The following is a 20736-nucleotide window of genomic DNA, read 5'->3' on the forward strand; positions in this document are numbered from 1 at the left end:
ACCTCAGGGGAGCTATAATTACAACCACCCAGTGGCATGTACACACAGCATTTTCCAGGGACAGCATGAGGAAGAGGTGAGCGAGGGCTCTCCCTATCGGAGGATCAGCTGGCCGGCCGCCCGGTACACGGCGCAACCACTGCCTTACTACAAGTAACAACTCATCCTCATCCAAACAAGGTAGCGATGACGTCAGCACGCCACCAGCCAAACACAGCGCCTCTCTGCGCCCATAGCCCCTCCCCTCTCCGAAGGCGGTGGCGGCCAGCAGCCCCGCAACAGCTATATGTTCTGCCGCCCGCTTGTCTCGCGAGAATATGCAAATGAGCGTCGCGGGCGCGCGTTGTGTGTGCGCAGCCGGTCGGGGCCTGCAGACGTCTGTGTGTCAGTGAGAGAGGTGTTGGGTGTGGGCCCCGGACTCCGCCGAGACACGGAGGCTGCGGTGTAGAGCGGCCTCGGAGCCCTCCTGTAGGAAACCTCGCGGAAGGCTAGAGGGAGACCGCGGCAGCCAGTCAGGAAGGGAAGGACCCGGGGCTGGGAGGGGGAGGGCATGAAGATGGCGGACGCTAAACAGAAGAGGAACGAGCAGCTCAAGCGCTGGATCGGCTCAGAGACGGACCTGGAGCCGCACGTCATCAAGCGGAAGAAGACCAAGGTGAAGTTCGACGACGGGGCCGTGTTCCTGGCCGCCTGCTCCAGCGGTGACAGCGAGGAGGTGCTGAAGTTACTGGACCGGGGGGCTGACATCAACTACGCCAATGTGGACGGGCTCACCGCCCTGCACCAGGTACCCGTGACATGTCATTCATAGTGTCACATCCCTTCCTCACAAATGTCACCACGATCCTCAGGTGATGTGCCCAGCCCCTGGCAGTGTGGGCACAGGCCTCAGGAAGGGTCAAAAGTGGTGCCACCCTAATGTCTGCCATCACCATCCAGGGTCATTGTAGATCAATGGGCAGCGACCCCCTGGAAGCGGTGGGGAGTGATGGCTGGTGCGTTCCAGCACTAGGGCCGCCTCTAGCCTGGTTTCTTTGGAGGATCTTGGCGATTCTTTGCTTGCTTTCTTCATATGGAGTCATAGAAGTGTCTGCAGAGTATAGACCACCTTCCACGGCCGTGTGTATTCTGCTGCTGTCTAGTATACAGGAGCCGCGTTTCACCTCGATAACGTAACGTTCCTTCACATCCATTGCGTTTCTTCCTTCAAGCTGTGGGTTCCATTCAATAATTTCTTGGGTCTATCTGTTTCCAGAAAAGCTGTATTGACCAGGTTGTGATCCTCTGGTTCTGATCACCTTGCTCCCGCTAGATTATTACCTATTCAGCTCTGCCATTCATTGATGTTGATGACCGCCCCTGAGACCTGACGTGACGGCAGCTTCCTGCTGTCACCTGAAAAGGAAGAGGCTGATGTCCGAGTTGTCGACCTGTGGAATGGAACGCCTGTTTACTTGGGCATTTTGGGTGGAAATCAATGAATTGTGGTACGATTGCAGTCGATGACAGCGTCCTATTGATTGTGATGTGAGGATCTCTTGGGGAGCGATGTGATGTGTCCTCTGCCCACCAGCAGTTGGTAGAGAGGCGCTGCCGGTGGAGGTTCCTTAGCATGAGGGCTTTGTGGCCGGCAGATTGGAATCTCAGCGTTGGCCAAATAAGGGCAGGTTAGCAATGGAGCTGATCAGGAGGTGCTGAGCGCCGGCAGGCTCGGGTTGCACTGCTCCGCTTTGTCTACAGCTGCTTAGCTGGGACTGGACTTGCACAAACAGAAGGAATCTGAGATTTCGGTCAAGGTCAATTTAGTGTTTTACTGTGCATCTAAACGAGGAGCGCGGCTGCATGCCCGTCTTCGCTCCCCTTAATAGAGAGCAGCAGAAGTTTAGTCACCAGTCACTAGATTTAGCGGACTTGGGTTCGATATTGACCTTCCCTGTCCCAGCTCCTCCAGTTGCGGCGATGTCCATGTATTGAAGCACTGACTACTGGCACATAGGGCTTTGTTCACATCTTTCCATTGAAAATGCCGGGCAGAGTAGAGCAGCATGCAGCGCACGCTCGTCCTGTGACCCTTCATACACTGTTGGGTGCCATGTGTGTCATGCACGCAACTGATTTGATGTGTTTATTTCTGTTCTGCTCCAGGTGTGAACAAGGCCTAAGACGTTTGATCACGTTGGTTGTACTGTGTAAGTTTAATGTACATTTCTCCATCTATTGGGTCCAGCAAGTCGATGGAGGCCAGAAGTTTCTCATCGCCCCCCCATCCATGCTCTGCTATAAGCCAGCATACCCCCCCGTGCTAGCATAGTCTATACAGGAGCATCCACTAAAAGAAAAGTATAGGAATGTTTTAGTTTTTTTTAAGAATAGGATTCGATGGGCGGTATATGCATATGCTTGGGTTGTAGGCATCCATATGGCTTGTTCACACGACCGTGCCGTTTTTTGCGGTACGCAAATTGCGTATTAGCAAAAAAAACAGATGCTGCCCGTGTGCCTTCCGCGATTTGCGGAACGGAACAAGTGGCCCATTATAGAGATGCCTATTGTACGCAAAACTGACTTTTGCAGGTCCATGGAACGGAGCAACAGATGCGGAATGCACACAGAGTGCTGTCCGCATCTTTTGCGGACCCATTGAAATGAATGGTTCCGTATACGAACGGCATGCGGAACGCAGAAAGCTACCCGTATACGGAATGCAAAATACGTTCGTGTGAATGTGCCCTAAGGTGTATGCTGGGAAATCCTCCTGATGTGCACCCCTTCTCTGGTGGTACTGCTGCCTTGTACACCAGTCTGACTTCACATGGTTGTCAACTTAAAATCCACACCCCTTTTAGGCTACTTTCACACTAGCGTTTTCAATTCCGCTATTGAGAGCCGTTATAGGATCTCAATACTGGATGAAAAGGCTTCAGTTTTTTGTCCCCATTCATTGTCAATAGGGACAAAACTGAATGAAACAGAATGCACCAAAATGCATTCCGTTCCGTTTGGTTGCGCTCCCATCGCAGTCTGTCCGCGATGTGGTGTGGCGCAAGACGGATCTGTCCTGACACACAATGTAAGTCGATGGGGATGGATCCGTTTTCTCTGACATAATAGAAAACTGATCCGTCCCCCATTGACTTTCAAGACTGATCCGTCATGGCTATAGAAGATATAATGCAACCGGATCCGTTCATGACGGATGCATGCCGTTGTATTATGGTAATGGAAGCGTTTTTGCAGATCCATGACGGAGCCACAAAAAAAAACGCTAGTGTGAAACTAGCCTTACTGGTGACTACAAAAATGGCATCAGGAACAGTGGCAAAGTTGGTGGAGAACACGAACGGATTGATGGGCTGCGTTCACATCACGTTCTTGTCCTACGTTTAACATATACACAAAATGTGTACTTTTTCTTCAACCCTATCCCCCAGTCATATAGCCTGGTAGGGTTGATGATGCTGACACAAACAATACCTTTCTTTATGCTGTTGGTGGTGGAGAAAAATAAACCTTTAAACCTATGCAAATGATGTATTCAAGCACCAGGAGGTGGGCTTATGTGTTTGGAGCACCGCTGCAGTGACGCCCCTGGTGCTCCATAATGACGCGCCTATCGCTGAGATCCCGTGCCGTGTCAAGAATGGTGCGTGCACACAACTTCAACTTTGTTCCTGGCTTGTGAAGCTGTACAGTGCGCATGCGCTGTCACTTCTTGGTTCAGTGATGTGACGCACTATACATTCTCACAAGTCAGGGACGAAGCTAAAGATGTGTGCGCAGGCACAGGATCTCGGTGCTAGGGTTGTTTTGACACCAAAATTTTCACTCTATTTCGATACCATAAAAAAGTATTGCTATACTCTATACAATTCGATACCATGCGAATACAATAAAACACCAAAAAAGCAGCATGCAATCCGCATTTCATGAAACGTCCAGCTCATAATCGAACAGTCCGATCCTATTTTTTGGGGGGAGAAGGTGACAAAAAAAATGTCCAATCGAACATTTTTTTTTTCTTTTTTTTTTAATTCTTTTTTTCCTGTTACGGCGTTCACCACAAAAGAATTTTTAAATATTTTAATAATTCGCACTTTTTTGGACGTGGCGATATGTAATATGTTTATATATTTTATATGTAAAATTGGGGAAAGAGGGTGACTTATACTTAATATTTTGGTGTGTTTTTTTTTTATTTATTTTTTATTTTTTTATTTATTTATATATATATATATATATATATATATATATATATATATATATATATATATATATATATATATATATAACTATTTCCCCCCTTAGGCCTCTTTCACACTTGCGTTGTCCGGATCCGGCGTGTACTCCACTTGCCGGAATTATACGCGGGATCCGGAAAAACGCAAGTGAACTGAAAGCATTTGAAGACGGATCCGTCTTTAAAATGCGTTCAGTGTTACTATGGCACCCAGGACGCTATTAAAGTCCTGGTTGCCATAGTAGTCGTGGGGAGCTGTATACTTACAGTCCGTGCAGCTCCCGGGGTGCTCCAGAATGACGTCAGAGCGCCCCATGCGCATGGATGACGTCATCCATGCGCGCCCTGACGTCACTCTGAAGCGCCCCCGGAGCCGCACGGATGGTAAGTATACTGCTCCCCGCTCCCCACTACACTTTACCACGGCTGACAGGACTTTAGCGTCCCGGCAGCCATGGTAACATTCAGAAAAAGCTAAATTAAAGGTAGCGCCCTGCTCCAACAATGATGTTAACGCACCCATTAATTCAAACCTCTGACAGGGCGCTGCGATCCAGGAGTTAACTGCCGTGGATCGCAGCGCCATGTCAGAGGTCGGGTGCCGCCTATGTGATTCTGCTGCTGGCACCCGCCTCCTGTATTTGTATTAATGGGTGAGTTATCATTCGTAGGGCAGGGCGCCCCCCTCTCCCAGTACTAAAAACATTGGTGGTGCAGTGGCCACAGCCCCTCCCCTCCTCCGCCCCTCTCTCTTCTTATTGGCGGCGGCACAGGAGGGGGGGGCTCCTTCTCCCATGTGCTGCTGAAGAGGACATGGAGCACGCTGAGAGCAGCACGCTCCATGTTCTCTGGTACATACTTCGATACCCGCTATAACCCTACTCAGTGCTCCACCAGAGGGTCTAGCACTGTCAATCTAAAGGCAGGGGGTGTGAACTACAGCAGAGGGCCTTATTATGGAGCACCAGGGGCATTGCTGGAGTGGCGCTTCAAACGCACAAGCCCGCCTCCTGGTGCTCGAATACCTAATTCGCATATTTTAAAAGGTTCATTTTTCTTCGCCTCCGGACCACTGACGGCAGGAAGAGAGGTATATGCCTTGTAGAGTTGATCCTGATTAGAGCCTCAGACATCATCCTCATAGGATTCCATTGTAAAAGAAAGTCCCCATTAATGTATCTTTCTTTGCTGGGAAAGCACAGTGTACTATACTTCTGCATCCATTTTTCCCCAATGTATGTGTTAAACGTGTTACAAAACCGTGATGTGACCAGCCCCTTATTGACTTATTGCCATTTTTTCCGCTGCTGCTTTAGACGTTAAAGTACTTCTTAAAGGGATTTCTGTGCCGATGTATGTAGAGGGAAGGTGCTGCCGCCATGACTCCTCTCTTCCCGGCTGAGCACACCATGGTTCTACTTGGCATGAAGATAGAGGGGTTAACAGCGTTCTGAGATGACAGGCTTGGCTTCCGCTGGTGTCATTTGGTTGCCATGGCAACCTGGAGCTGAGGATTTATCCAGCCCAACTCCGCACAACAGTCCTCGAAAAACTGATGAAGTAGTCGGTGAAATGCTGTTGCACGTCGCCTCCTCACTGTAGGTTTGCTGTGGGCAGGAATGATTTGCTCACTAGTCATCCGATTCCAAACGTGGAGGATACTACTGCATCTGTCACAGGGGGCTCTGGTTGGAGAGATGTGCAGAGTATCTAATCTCAGTCCGAGGACAGTTTAGAGTGCCCGGTCCATTAATCACAGTCCGTGTGACAGCCACAATTCTTGGACTGATGTAGTATGATGTGCAATACCAAGCACAGCCACTATTCAATGTGTGGCACTGTGCTTGGTAAGCTGCAAGAAGGCAGCGGGGCTCACAGGAGCTCCAGTGCCTTCTCAAAGGAGTTGATCGGCGGGGGTCCTGGGTGTCGGACCCCCACAGTTCAGAAGATACTGATGACCTATCCTCATCACTCAGAATGGGTCATCAGTATAAAAATCCTGGAAAACCGTTTTAATTCCGCAATGCTTTCTGTAAAAATTCTTCAAGAGCTGTCAGTGAATGGAAAGATTTTAGTTTATATCAAGACTGAGAATCCATAGGACATGCCTGCCCCCCCACATCTGTTGGCCCAGAGAATCAGAGGGGCACTGATGGTACAACTCATCCCATGGCATGCCAGGTTCCTGTCAGGTGGGCTGTAGGCCTCTTTCATATGAGCAATACAGAACTTTTCAGAAAAAAACAATTTTTGCCTCAGTTTTGCTTCAGGGTTTTCTGCAAATCTGTTCAGTGGAAAAAAACTGACGTGAATAAGGGCTTATGCACACAATCGCAGATCCCGGGCCGTGTGCACTATGTGGAACTGAGCGGCTGGCCCCTAATAGGACTGTCCTATGATCCATGTCCGGAATGTGGGCAGTTAGGCTTGAGAGAATAGATCCTAGACCTGAAGTCAATTCATTCAAGAACTTAGTTTTTATTGCTGATTCCGTACAGCAATAAAATGTATTGGCTCAGTGTAGGAAAACTTCTTCTTATCACCTGAAGTTGGGTGAGACTTCTGTGCATGACTTCGGTGTTCCTAATAGGAATCCAAAGTCTGCTGTGGTACCGAGGTACTAGTCCGTAACAAAGCCCACTTTGGATTGCTATTTTAAAGGGGTTGTCCAGGTTCCGAGCTGAACCCGGACATACCCATATTTTCCCCTAGGCAGCCCCCTGATGTTTGCATCTAATGCTCCGATGCGCTGGATTGCGCAGGGAAAAGGCTCTTTTATTTACTATAACACTGCCGGGCGGAGGCTTCCACCCGACAGTGTGTTTGGTGGCAACAACGGCTCTGATGGGCGGACTTTAGCGATGTCCTAGCCATTTAACTGGCTAGGGCAGCGCTAAAGCCCGTCCATCAGTGCCAGTAACGTCACCGGGCTTCCTGGCAGCCCCATTGAGAGCCCCGGTATGTCACCGGAACTCCTGAAAATGCGATTTAGCGCAGGGCAAAGGAGAACATAGGAGCATGAACTCTCAGGGGGGCTGCCGAGGTGAAAATGGAGGTATGTCCCGTACAACCCGTTTAAATGTTTTTAGATGTGCATATAGGAATACCGAAGTAATTCACAAAGGTCTCACGCAACGTCGGGCGAAACGACTTTTACCTACAGTACAGACCAAAAGTTTGGACACACCTTCTCATTCAAAGAGTTTTCTTTATTTTCATGACTATGAAAATTGTAGATTCACACTGAAGGCATCAAAACTATGAATTAACACGTGGAATTATACAGGTCCTTCTAAAAAAATTAGCATATTGTGATAAAGTTCATTATTTTCTGTAATGTACTGATAAACATTAGACTTTCATATATTTTAGATTCATTACACACAACTGAAGTAGTTCAAGCCTTTTATTGTTTTAATATTGATGATTTTGGCATACAGCTCATGAAAACACAAATTTCCTATCTCAAAAAATTAGCATATTTCATCCGACCAATAAAAGAAAAGTGTTTTTAATACAAAAAAAGTCAACCTTCAAATAGTTTTGTTCAGTTATGCACTCAATACTTGGTCGGGAATCCTTTTGCAGAAATGACTGCTTCAATGCGGCGTGGCATGGAGGCAATCAGCCTGTGGCACTGCTGAGGTGTTATGGAGGCCCAGGATGCTTCGATAGCGGCCTTAAGCTCATCCAGAGTGTTGGGTCTTGCGTCTCTCAACTTTCTCTTCCCAATATCCCACAGATTCTCTATGGGGTTCAGGTCAGGAGAGTTGGCAGGCCAATTGAGCACAGTAATACCATGGTCAGTAAACCATTTACCAGTGGTTTTGGCACTGAGCAGGTGCCAGGTCGTGCTGAAAAATGAAATCTTCATCTCCATAAAGCTTTTCATCAGATGGAAGCATGAAGTGCTCCAAAATCTCCTGCTAGCTAGCTGCATTGACCCTGCCCTTGATAAAACACAGTGGACCAACACCAGCAGCTGACATGGCACCCCAGACCATCGTCTGTGGGTACTTGACACTGGACTTCAGGCATTTTGGCATTTCCCTCTCCCCAGTCTTCCTCCAGACTCAGGCACCTTGATTTCTGAATGACATGCAACAGTCCAGTGCTGCTTCTCTGTAGCCCAGGTCAGGCGCTTCTGCCGCTGTTTCTGGTTCAAAAGGGGCTTGACCTGGGGAATGCGGCACCTGTAGCCCATTTCCTGCACACGCCTGTACACGGTGGCTCTGGATGTTTCTACTCCAGACTCAGTCCACTGCTTCCGCAGGTCCCCCAAGGTCTGGAATCGGTCCTTCTCCACAATCTTCCTCAGGGTCCGGTCACCTCTTCTCGTTGTGCAGCGTTTTCTGCCACACTTTTTCCTTCCCACAGACTTCCCACTGAGGTGCCTTGATACAGCACTCTGGGAACAGCCTATTCGTTCAGAAATTTCTTTCTGTGTCTTACCCTCTTGCTTGAGGGTGTCAATGATGGCCTTCTGGACAGCAGTCAGGTCGGCAGCCTTACCCATGATTGCGGTTTTGAGTAATGAACCAGGCTGGGAGTTTTTAAAAGCCTCAGGAATCTTTTGCAGGTGTTTAGAGTTAATTAGTTGATTCAGATGATTAGGTTAATAGCTCGTTTAGAGAACCTTTTCATGATATGCTAACTTTTTGAGATAGGAATTTTGGGTTTTCATGAGCTGTATGCCAAAATCATCAATACTAAAACAATAAAAGGCTTGAACTACTTCAGTTGGTGTGTAATGAATCTAAAATATATGAAAGTCTAATGTTTATCAGTACATTACAGTAAAATAATGAACTTTATCACAATATGCTAATTTTTTTTAGAAGGACCTGTATACATAACAAAAAAGTGTGAAACTGAAAATGTCATATTCTAGGTTCTTCAAAGTAGCCACCTTTTGCTTTGACTACTGCTTTGCACACTCTTGGCATTCTCCTGATGAGCTTCAAGCGGTAGTCACCTGAAATGGTTGTCCAACAGTCTTGAAGGAGTTCCCAGAGATGCTTAGCACTTGTTGGCCCTTTTGCCTTCACTCTGCGGTCCAGCTCACTCCAAACCATCTCAATTGGGTTCAGGTCCAGTGACTGTGGAGGCCAGGTCATCTGGCGCAGCTGGAATATTGGAATGGGGCAACTACAGTACCCTGAAAGATTATCAAAATTGGCTTGTACCTCCATTTTTTTTTTTTGCCTTCCTCTGGATCAACTTGCAGGATAACAGGCTGAACTGGATGGACAAATGTCTCTTTTCGGCCTCATAAACTGTTAGTATGTAAAATAAGGCTACGCTAGGACAGCTGCTTTCAGCTTTAGTATTTGAAAAATGTCAAGAATTTTGGCTCCTTGCCCTGCATCTCCTGTATGATTGTGCACCTATGTGCATGCCAGCGCTGTCCACCATTCAAGAGGGGTTAACCCCTTCTTGGCATTCCACCTTTCCAGGGCTGGTGGAGAGGGGCTCAGCTGTCGGTGACAGATGCCTGCTCCAGTTAAAGGTCAGTAGTGGCTTATAACTGCGCTGGAGGGCTGTGCAGAAGGAGCCACTTATGGTCCAAAATAAATCGGGAGCAAGGGCAGTAATTGCTTTTATTATTTTAACCCCTTAAGGACCGGGCTCATTTTCACCTTAAGGACCGGGCCATTTTTTGCAAATCTGACCAGTGTCACTTTAAGTGCTCATAACTTTCAAACGCTTTGACTTACCCAGGCCGTTCTGAGATTGTTTTTTCGTCACATATTGTACTTCATGACACTGCTAAAATTGGGTCAAAAAAGTTATTTTTTTTGCATAAAAAAATACATTTTTTACCAAAAATTTTGAAAAATTAGCAAATTTCAAAGTTTCAGTTTCTCTACTTCTGTAATACATAGTAATACCCCCAAAAATTGTGATGACTTTACATTCCCCATATGTCTACTTCATGTTTGTAGCATTTTGGGAATGATATTTTATTTTTTGGGGATGTTACAAGGCTTAGAAGTTTAGAAGCAAATTTTGAAATTTTTGAGAAATCTTCAAAATCCCACTTTTTATGGACCAGTTCAGGTTTGAAGTCATATTGTGAGGCTTAGATAATAGAAACCTCCCAAAAATGACCCCATTCTAGAAACTACACCCCTCAAGGTATTCAAAACTGTTTTTTCAAACTTTATTAACCCTTTAGGTGTTCCACAAGAGTTAATGGCAGATGGAGAAACAATTTTGAAATTTCTATTTTTTGGAAAATTTTCCAATATAATAAATTTTTTCCAGGAGTAAAATAAGGGTTAACTGCCAAACAACACTCAAAATGGGTTGCCCTGATTCTGTAGTTTGCAAAAACACCCCATATGTGGTCGTAAACTACTGTTTGGCCGAACGGTAGCACATAGAAGGAGGGGAACACCATATGGGTTTTGGAAGGCAGATTTTGCAGGACTGGTTTTGTTTATACCATGTCCCATTTGAAGCCCCCTGTTGCACCCCTAGAATAGAAATTTCAAAAAAGTGACTCCATCTAAGAAAGTACACCCCTCAAGGTATTCAAAACTGGGTTTACAAACTTTGTTAACCCTTTAGGTGTTCCACAAGAGTTAATGGCAGATGGAGAAACAATTATGAAATTTCAATTTTTTGGAAAATTTTCCAATATAATCAATTTTTTCTAGGAGTAAAACAAGGGTTAACTGCCAAACAACACTCAAAATGGGTTGCCCTGATTCTGTAGTTTGCAAAAACACCCCATATGTGGTCGTAAACTACTGTTTGGCCGAACGGTAGCACATAGAAGGAGGGGAACACCATATGGGTTTTGGAAGGCAGATTTTGCAGGACTGGTTTTGTTTATACCATGTCCCATTTGAAGCCCCCTGTTGCACCCCTAGAATAGAAATTTCAAAAAAGTGACTCCATCTAAGAAAGTACACCCCTCAAGGTATTCAAAACTGGGTTTACAAACTTTGTTAACCCTTTAGGTGTTCCACAAGAGTTAATGGCAGATGGAGAAACAATTATGAAATTTCAATTTTTTGGAAAATTTTCCAATATAATCAATTTTTTCTAGGAGTAAAACAAGGGTTAACTGCCAAACAACACTCAAAATGGGTTGCCCTGATTCTGTAGTTTGCAGAAACACCCCATATGTGGTGGTAAACTACTATTTGGCTAAACGGCAGGACATAGAAGAAGGGGAACGCCATATGGTTTTTGGAAGGCAGATTTTGCTGGACTGGTTTATTTACACCATGTACCCTTTCAAGCCCCCTGATGCACCCCTAGAGTAGAAACTCCATAAAAGTGACCCCATCTAGGAAACTACGGGATAAGGTGGTTGTTGTTTTGGGACTATTTTTGGGGTAAATTTGATATTTGGTTGCTCTATATTACTCTTTTTTGAGGCAATGTAACAAAAAAATTAAAATCTAAAATTGTTTCTACATTCGCTATTTAGTTTTGTGGAACACCTAAAGGGTTAACATAGTTTGTAAAGTAACTTTTGAATACCTTGAGGGGTGTAGTTTCTTAGATGGGGTCACTTTTTTGGAGTTTCTAGTCTGGGCTACATCAGGGGGGGCTTCTAATGGGACATGGTGTCAAAAAAAAAACTGTCCATCAAAATCTGCCTTCCAGAAACCGTATGGCGTTCCCTTCGTTCTATGCCCTGCCGTGCGGCTATATAGCCATTTACGACCACATATGGGGTGTTTCTGCAAACGACAGAATCGGGGCAATAAATATTTAGTTTTGTTTGGCTGTTAACCCTTGCTTTATTACCGGCAAAATGGATTTAAATTGAAATTTTGCCCAAAAATAGGTGTTTTGGCACCGTTTTTGGTAGGGGGGGGCAAGTGGCAGGGGGGGGTCTGGGGTCTGATAGATGGATCAAAAAAAGTTTTGTGTAAAAGTTAAAAGTTTTTTTTTTTTTTTTTTTTTTCCTAACTAACTTTTCCCTTCTTTCCCTGCCTAACGATGCCTCTCCCTCACTGACCCTAACCTACCTGGGTGGCGATGGGTGCAGGAGGGTGATGGATGGCGATTAGGGGGACACAGGAGCTGGTGCTGGACGATGCTGCCGGGTGCTCGTGCAGAACAGGAAGAGGAGGGGAGAGAGGAGCGCAGGAAGTTTGAATCTCGCGCCTCTCTCCCCTGCACCAATCAGCACCCTGGACAGCAGTGTTCAGCACCAGGGCCAGCACCGCCTCCTCAAATCCTCGGACTCCGATTGGTGGTGTATAATTACGCCACCGATCGCAGTCTTTTTCCGGTTCATCGGGTCACCGGACACCCGAATGGACCGGAAACGCAGAAAACCGCAGGTCTGAATTGACCTGCGGTTTTCTGCGATCGCCGATACGGGGGGGTCAAATGACCCCCCCCTGCGTTGTTACGGGATGCCGGCTGAATGATTTCAGCCGAAATCCCGTTCCGATTAACCCCCGCGGCGCCGGAATGCCGATTTTAAGTCAGGACGTACCGGTACGCCCTTGGTCCTTAAGGACTCGGGAAATAGGGCGTACCGGTACGCCCTGTGTCCTTAAGGGGTTAAGGGACCGTTCACAGTGTTTTTTTTCCAATGGAATTTCTGCCGGAAAATAAATGCTGTGTGAACGGGCTTTATGGTACAGAGACAATGGACTTGTAATACAACAGGAAAGTCCACTGTGTATCTTGGCATGGGTCAGCAGCACAAAACACATGACCTTTAGGGCCCATTCACACGACCGTATGTACGGATCCGTAGCCGTTCCGCAATTTTGCGGAAGGTCTGCGGATCCATTAATTTCTATGGGCCCTCAAAAGATGCGGACAGCACATTGTGTGCCGTCCGCATCCGTTATTCCGTACCTTGTCTCTACAGAAAAGATAGAACATGTCCTATTCTTATCCGCAATCGCAGACAAGAATAGGCATTTTCTATTATGGTTGCGGCCATGTGCGGTCCGCAAATTGCGGAACGCACATGGCTGGTGTCTGTGTTTTGCGGATCCGCAAAGCCATACGGTCGTGTGAATGGGCCCTTATTGATCATTTCAACCACTTTGCTAGTACTGTACAATGCTGCAGGCTTGCCTCTCCAAATCTGTGGCGCATCTGCCACGTGTGTGAACCCATCCTTACAGATCCATGGCGAGTTTGTTAGCCTCCGCCCTAATCCATTTTATGGAGCCGTTTTGCTTTTTCCCCCCTTTTTATTGGAAGAAACAGTATGTAATACTAATTTTAGGCCCCTTTCACGCGAGTAAGTTTTCTGCATGGGTTCAATGCCTGACGTGCACACATAGCACCCGCAGTGAATCCTGACCCATTCATTTCAATGGGTCTGTGTACATGAGCGTTGTTTTTTTTTTTTTTCCACGGATCAGTTCAGTGTTGCGTAAAAAAAACGCAGCATGTTCAGTGGGGCTTCAGTGAAAATCGCATTGCATCTGGAAGAAAGTGTGGCTGCAGTGCGTCTTTCACTGGTGGTTGCTAAGAGATGTTGTTTGTAAACCTTCAGTTTTTTTTTATTTTTATCACGTACGTGAAAAACGTATCAAAACGCATTGCACGCAATTGCAGACAAAACTGACTGAACTTGTTTATAAAATAGTGCGAGTTTCACTACACGGACCTAATCTGTCACGCTCGTGTGAAAGAGGCCTTACTGTCAGAAACCTTACTGAGGACTTGGGTAGATGCTAACCCTCTTAAGGCAAAACAGAAGATTGGTCAGGGTAAGGAGGTTGTCCAAATTAGAGGTTTTCCGTAACTTTTATTTTTAATGGTGTTCCGAAGTCCCTCCATCTCAGAAATAGGTGCTGGAAGTACACAGCTGAGTCAATGTGGATGGAGCTACTGCAGAACAGCTGATCAGTGGGGCCCATGATGCCACCTGTTATACTAGGTAACTTCATGCTGCTTTAAGGCCCTTAGTTACTATGCCTGATCTTGTGCTGCGCATGCTCAGTAGTGAAGACCAGAGCAGGAAGGTCACCACTGGCATACATGCAGTCCCCACGGAACAGGAAGACCGTATAAGGCACAGTTCACATTACCACTTAGTTTTTCATTCTTCTGATCTGTAACAGAACAGAAAAATAAACCAAAAATGGATCCTGTATTTTAAGCATCCGTTATGCTCCGGACAGAAATGGCTAAAACGGATGGCAAATGTGCATAAATGAGCATAACTGATGCTTAAAATACAGGATCTCTCCCCCCCCCCCCAAGGTGCTTGAATACTGTCTCTGCTTTGAAAAGAATCATACTTGCCCACTCCCCACCGGTCCAGTCCTTGGTGTCGGTTCTGTCTGTCCATGTTTTATTCATCCCCCTGCATGGGCAGGATCCTCTGCTCCACTGCAGCCAGTAACTGGCTTCAGCAGTCATGTGTCTCCTGTGGACATCAGTTATTGTCTGCAGCAGATCCGAGAGGAGGTAAACGAGCTGTAGACCAGAAGGTGGACACACGGGAGCCAGGGTGCAGGACAGGACCTGTAAGTATGGGGATCCTGTGAAAAGTTATTGCTTCCCGGACAACCCTTTCATGTTGAGCACTGAATATAGCAGCTATGCACTCTACATGTTTCTTCTATTCCTATGTAGACTTCCACGATTCTCTGCATTTCCAGGACGTACATACAGTATATAGAGCTTTTCTGATGACAAATTCGTAGATTTCTTATAATTAAGTGTATAACAGTATTTTCCAGTTATTAAAGGGAACCCGTTCCCCAAAAATGCAATCTGCCGGGAGCATATTGGAGACTGAGCAGATTAATCGTTTTGTGGAAAAGGTTCAGTAACTTATATCTCTGCTCTTTTTATGCATCCGTTATGAGGGCGGTGCCATTCAGTGACCGCTAATTCTGTGTGACTAGGTATACAGGGAAGGCTGTCGGCCCACGTGAGATTGATGCAGAGGTGTAAATGTATAAAATACAGGTTTTACTGAATCTTTCCCATAAAACTATATATCAATCTGCTCAGCTCCTCCTGCTCTATAACATGCTGCTTGCAGATTGCACTGCATTGCGTGCTGCCAGGTTCCCATAGTGTATTGTGTATTTACTAACTGGAATTTAAAACATTTCTGAAATTGAATTCCAGTAAATATTATGTACTACCTATTTGTCACGGGGGCTCAATAGCGGAAATACTTCAGTTTTTTTTCCCTTATTCATTGTCAATGGGGACAAAACCGAACAGAACGGAATGCTCTGAAATGCGTTCCGTTTAGTTGCGTTGCCATACTGGAGAGCAAACCGCAACATGTTGTAGTTTGCCTTCCGTCCGGGGATGCGGAGCAAGACGGATCTGGCATGACCCCCAATGCTAGTTAATGGGGACGGATCCGTTTTCTCTGCCACAGTAGAAAACTGATCCATCCCCCATTGACTTTTAATGGCGGTCATGACTGATCCGTCTTGGCTATGTTAAAGATAATACAACCGGATCCGTTCATAACGCAGGCAGGCGGTTGTATTATCAGTAACGGAAGCGTTTTTGCTGAACCCTGCCGGATCCAGCAAAAACGCTGGTGTGAAAGTAGCCTTAGCAGCCTGATTACTTACCTGATGGTAAGAAAAAGCCTAATGTTACCATTTTACTACAAAAAAAGGATTTCTAAATTGGTCTTTTATGGAGGAGTCCGAACTTTAGTTTGACTCCACATCCCCGACTTGGTTATGGATTTGTGCAAATCCTGATGGAAAATCTGCATGGTTTATGCTGCATTTGAACATGCCCTTGAAATGCAGGATCATGTACCTTTTTTTTAGTGCTTCCTTTTGGTAGGTGATTTGGACTCGCTGTACTAGTAAGGCATATTCATATATAGACTGAAAATCAGTTCCATTGCGAGCCTCATTCGTTTAATAGAAGAGCGAAGGCTAGTTTCACACCTCCGTTTGTTCCGGCAGAGAACAGCCTACCGGCGCTCTCTTGGTCCGCCATTGCCAAATGTTGACGGAATGCCCACCAGCCCCGTTGACTATAATTCTGGTAACATCCGGCGAAGCCTGTTGGAACTACGAATGGAATTATGAAAGGCTGATTTCGGTAATGAATTTGCCAAATGTGATTTTGTAATTCTAGTAATAAACTTGGATGTTCGGGTTGAGTACTAGAGGTTTTGGTGTACATTTAGTTTTTTCTTTGTATGGGAAGGCAAACTGAAAAAGAGGAAAAGGATAACCTTCACAAGTTTGTGGTTAAGTACTTCTTGAAATTATCTTCTGCACTCTGCTGTGGTGTTTGTTCTAAGGGCGACCACTAACGTTTACTGGGTTTATCTGAAGAGAGAAAATTCTGAAAAAGGGCAGAATGGTTAAAAAAAATGCTCATTGATTCCTCCACTGCTGCTGTTCGCACACTTACATGTTCCCCCTTCCTAGTGTCTCTTCACACTCAGGATAGGCCTGCTCAGTCAATTAAAGGGGTTTTGAATTGGCACATGCAAAGTCTGGATCTCAGCAATGGGTATAGCCTGCCGAGATTCAAGCTCTGCATTCACTGATCCTTTATTCTCCGGTGAATGTGTGGGATTACCGGGCCAGACAGGAAGACAATGCCCCTCGGGGGGAGGAGCTAAGGGGGAAGAATGATGGTGGTGCTCCAAGGAGCTAGGCACACCCATTGGTGCGTCGGACACACCATTTGCATATACAGAAAAGTTTATATTTCTCTACAACAGGGCCATCAATTTCAAATGCAGAAAACCCATTCTGCTGCTAACCATCAAATACAGTACACAAGTAAATGGTGATAGTCCAGAATATATTTGGCAGAGCCATTGCATGGTCTTACGCCCCTCTTGTGCATCCAGCATGATTCCAAATGTGTTCATGCATGTTGTATAAAAAGATAAAAATGGAGCACGTGTCTTTGTGAGAAAAGTACTCCGGTTTCCAAAAATGTGCAGTTTTAAACTTTCTGCATTCCCCTTTTTACATTTGACTTGATCTTAATAGGTATTTGTACTACTGCCATGGCATTGAAACTTGACAAAAGGCAGTAACAATGGGGTTTGGCAAAGTAGAGATTGCACTAGTGTTCAGCAAACTTGTGTTTTAAGTTCGGCGTCCAAGATTCGGGTTATCAAAGAATCGCATTATGGATTCCACTACCACGGTCCATAACAGGATTCTTCGATAACCCCAACTTTGGACACCGAACTTAAAACACAAGTTCGCTCAACACTAGCTTACACTGGTTGAACGGTGTAGGCACAGAGCTTTATTTCCCCGTGCTTATGCTTCCCTGCAATTCCCCAGTCTCCAGCTATATTGACATGACATCTGGTCACTGTAGCCTTGACTGGTATTGATGTGTCACTGCTATAGCCAGTGATTGACTGCAGAAGTCATGTGTCAACATGCCATATCATCACTGTAGCCTGGCAAACTGGTCGGCAACGAACTAGGGAAGTTTGAATTAGGGTTGTTTCGGGTATCGAATTTTTGATAACCAATCTATACTTTTGTCTGGTATCGACCTCAATACTGGGATTTGCCTTTTTTCGATACTAGGCTTTACTATTGTGCAGTCTAGTATCAGAGAACTAGGCACTCTCTCCCTCCCCCATGTGCCACTGCCACCAATGAGGAGAGGGGTGGGTGCACTGCGCCACAAATGAAAGTAATTGTTTAATACAAATCCAGGAGGTGCCTCCTGTATTAAATGCTAATGATCATTGGTGGTGCAGTGCACCCCCTCCCCTTAACCCCCCAGTATTAAAATCATTGGTGGTGCAGTGCCCCCCCCCCCCCCCCATTATTAAAATCATTGGTGGCAGTGCAGAGCTGCCACCAATGATAATACTTGGGGGATGGGTGGTTGGGGACGCACTGCACCACCAATGATTATAATACGTTGGGGACGCACTGCACCACCAATGATTATAATACGTTGGGGACGCACTGCACCACCAATGATTATAATACGTTGGGGACGCACTGCACCACCAATGATTATAATACGTTGGGGACGCACTGCACCACCAATGATTATAATACGTTGGGGACGCACTGCACCACCAATGATTATAATACGTTGGGGACGCACTGCACCACCAATGATTATAATACGTTGGGGACGCACTGCACCACCAATGATTATAATACGTTGGGGACGCACTGCACCACCAATGATTATAATACGTTGGGGGCGCACTGCGCCACCAATGATTTTACTTTATAATACTGGGGTTGGGGGGGGGGGGGGGATTGTTCGGTGCACCACCAATGAATATCATTTATGCTTAATACAAATGCAGGCTGCCATGTGGGTGCCAGACATATGACTGCACGCTGCGATCCGCCGCTATTAACCCCTCAGATGCCGCACCTGGGGGTTTAATAGTGGCGGATCGCAGCGCGCAGTCATAGAGGCTGGGTGCCGGGTATGGGATTTGTCTGGCACCCGCAGCTCAGTCTGCGTTTGTATTAAGCATAAACTATATTCATTGGTGGCGCAGTGGCCACTGTTCTATTATGGGCCGGACGTTCCTTAAAATGCGGAATGCACGCAGCTTTTTTTGGTGTTTTTTTTAATTTTTTTATTCCGCATCGTATAGAGTATCCGAAATACTTTTTTATGGTATCAAAACCGAATCAAAATTTTGTTATCGAAACAACCCTAGTTTGAATGGGATCAGCAGGGGATTGGTATTGCATTACTGCTTCTTTTTGTACATTAAAACCCATGGCAGAAACGGGGCAGCAGTTTTCTGCCATGGGATGCTTGGCAGATTTAGTTGAGGGTAAAATCTTCTGAACAAAATCTGAACATGCCCTCCTTCTCTTCCTGGGAACATGGACAGATGGACATGCTATGTCTCTCCTGGTGCAGCCTGTCAGCACTGCCCCCCCCCCCCCCCCCTTTCACTTTTCGGATGGCTGACAATCTCCGCTTTAAAGACCTAAGGCCTCTTGTACGCGGTTGTTGCCCCGCTGTGGCTATATTGCGGCCCGTATACGGCAGGTCCGCAATACACGGAGCCCCGGCGGGTCCGCGGATCTGGAGATGCGGAACGGATCCCCACAGAAGCACTACGGAGTGCTTCCGTGAGGTTCCGTTCAGTGCTTCCGTTCCGCCCAAAAAAAAACTTGTTCTATCTTTGCGGAACGGATGGATCGCGGACCCCATTCAAGTGAAGGGGTCCGCGATCCGCATGTGGCTGCCCCACGGGCCCGGCCAGGTCGTGTGCAAGAGCCCCAAGATTGAGGCTGTAACTAGTGTTGCACGAACTTGTGTTTTAAGTTCTGCGTCCAAAGTTCCGGTTCTGGTTATCTAAGAATCCAGTTATGGATTCCAATTGTCGTTATGGTCCGTGGTAGCGGACTCCATAACGGGATTCTTCGATTACCTGACCCCGAACTATTAACGCAAAACTTAAAACACAAGTTCACTCAACACTAGCCGTAACCTAATAAGTTGCTAGTTAGAGCACTTAGAAATCAGCCAGGAATGAAACCTGCAGGTGTGTGCAGCTTTCTCTGAGACCCCTTTCTAAGGGTCCATTCACACGTCCGTAGAATGAGTCAGGATCTGTTCCACAACGTTGCCCATTCATTCTCTATGGGGCGTGGCCCCGATCATCCGGTGTGCGGCTCCCGAAAAATAATAGAACATGTTCTATTCTTGTCCGCAATTGCAGACAAGAATAGGCAGTTCTATGGAGGGGCCGGCCGGGTGTATTGCGGATCCGCAATACACTACGGACGTGTGAATGGGCCCCTAAGGGGTATTGTTTTAAAGCTGAGACTGTCATCTATAAAACAAGAACTGGCTTGAAAATCTAGCTCTTACACAGCCTGATATCTGCAAAGACATTTAACATATGTACTTAAAAGGGAAGGGGTTAAACATCTTTTATACATTTTTGAGGTGGGATAAAAAACAGTTGGACTAACTTTATTCTGTTGGTCAATAAGATTACAATGATACGGAGTATATATAGTTTTTAGACATTACCATTTGCAAAGTAAAACCTTTTTTTTTTCCCAAATAAGGGTTTTCTGTGACCCATAAATAATGTATTAAGCTTATTGTATGGGTTTGTACGGATGGCATATCTTTTTTTTTTTTTTTTTTTTTTTTTTTTTTTCACTTTTTTCAATAATGACTCGTGGATACTGGAGATTTTGGACACATTTAGTAAGACCGTGCCAGACTCTTTTGACCTTAGAGTGAATGAGGGCCTAAAGGTGCTCATACAGGTAGGGGGGTTTAGTAGTTCAAAGTCTCTCCATACTCTTTAAAATGTTAAGTCACCCTAACCATTCAGCTTTGGCTGACAATACCCTAATGTGCTCTGTATGGGGGTATTAAGATTACTTACAGCACATATTATGAACAAAAATGAAATGTGAACACAGCCTTAGCACGCAGTCAGTTATCCAGGAATATAACTGAGCTGAATGAGGTAGGAGCACTCAATAGATCTGTCATTGTCTAAATCAATGTGATATCCAGTGGAAAGGTAAAGGACAAGGAATAAGAGTGAGATCTAAAATGCTGCAGAA

At 45.8% G+C, this 20736-nt stretch overlaps 1 protein-coding gene across 5 annotated transcripts in view; it reads left to right on the forward strand.

Annotated features, from left to right (window-relative positions):
- Positions 1-243: 243 nt before the first annotated feature.
- Positions 244-20736, forward strand: part of PPP1R12A (protein phosphatase 1 regulatory subunit 12A) — a 117288-nt gene continuing 96795 nt past the window's right edge. Inside the window, exon 1 of one of the 5 annotated variants that reach the window (XM_044280398.1) lies at positions 244-787. In XM_044280398.1, coding sequence (XP_044136333.1) covers positions 551-787 — 237 coding nt within the window. In that variant the 5' untranslated portion in view covers positions 244-550. The remainder of the gene's footprint in view (positions 788-20736) is intronic. The other 4 variants (XM_044280395.1, XM_044280397.1, XM_044280396.1 and 1 more) reach the window with 4 other exon arrangements.

This window comes from Bufo gargarizans, chromosome 2 (genome assembly GCF_014858855.1).
Source record: "Bufo gargarizans isolate SCDJY-AF-19 chromosome 2, ASM1485885v1, whole genome shotgun sequence".
Classification (NCBI taxonomy): Eukaryota; Metazoa; Chordata; class Amphibia; order Anura; family Bufonidae; genus Bufo; species Bufo gargarizans.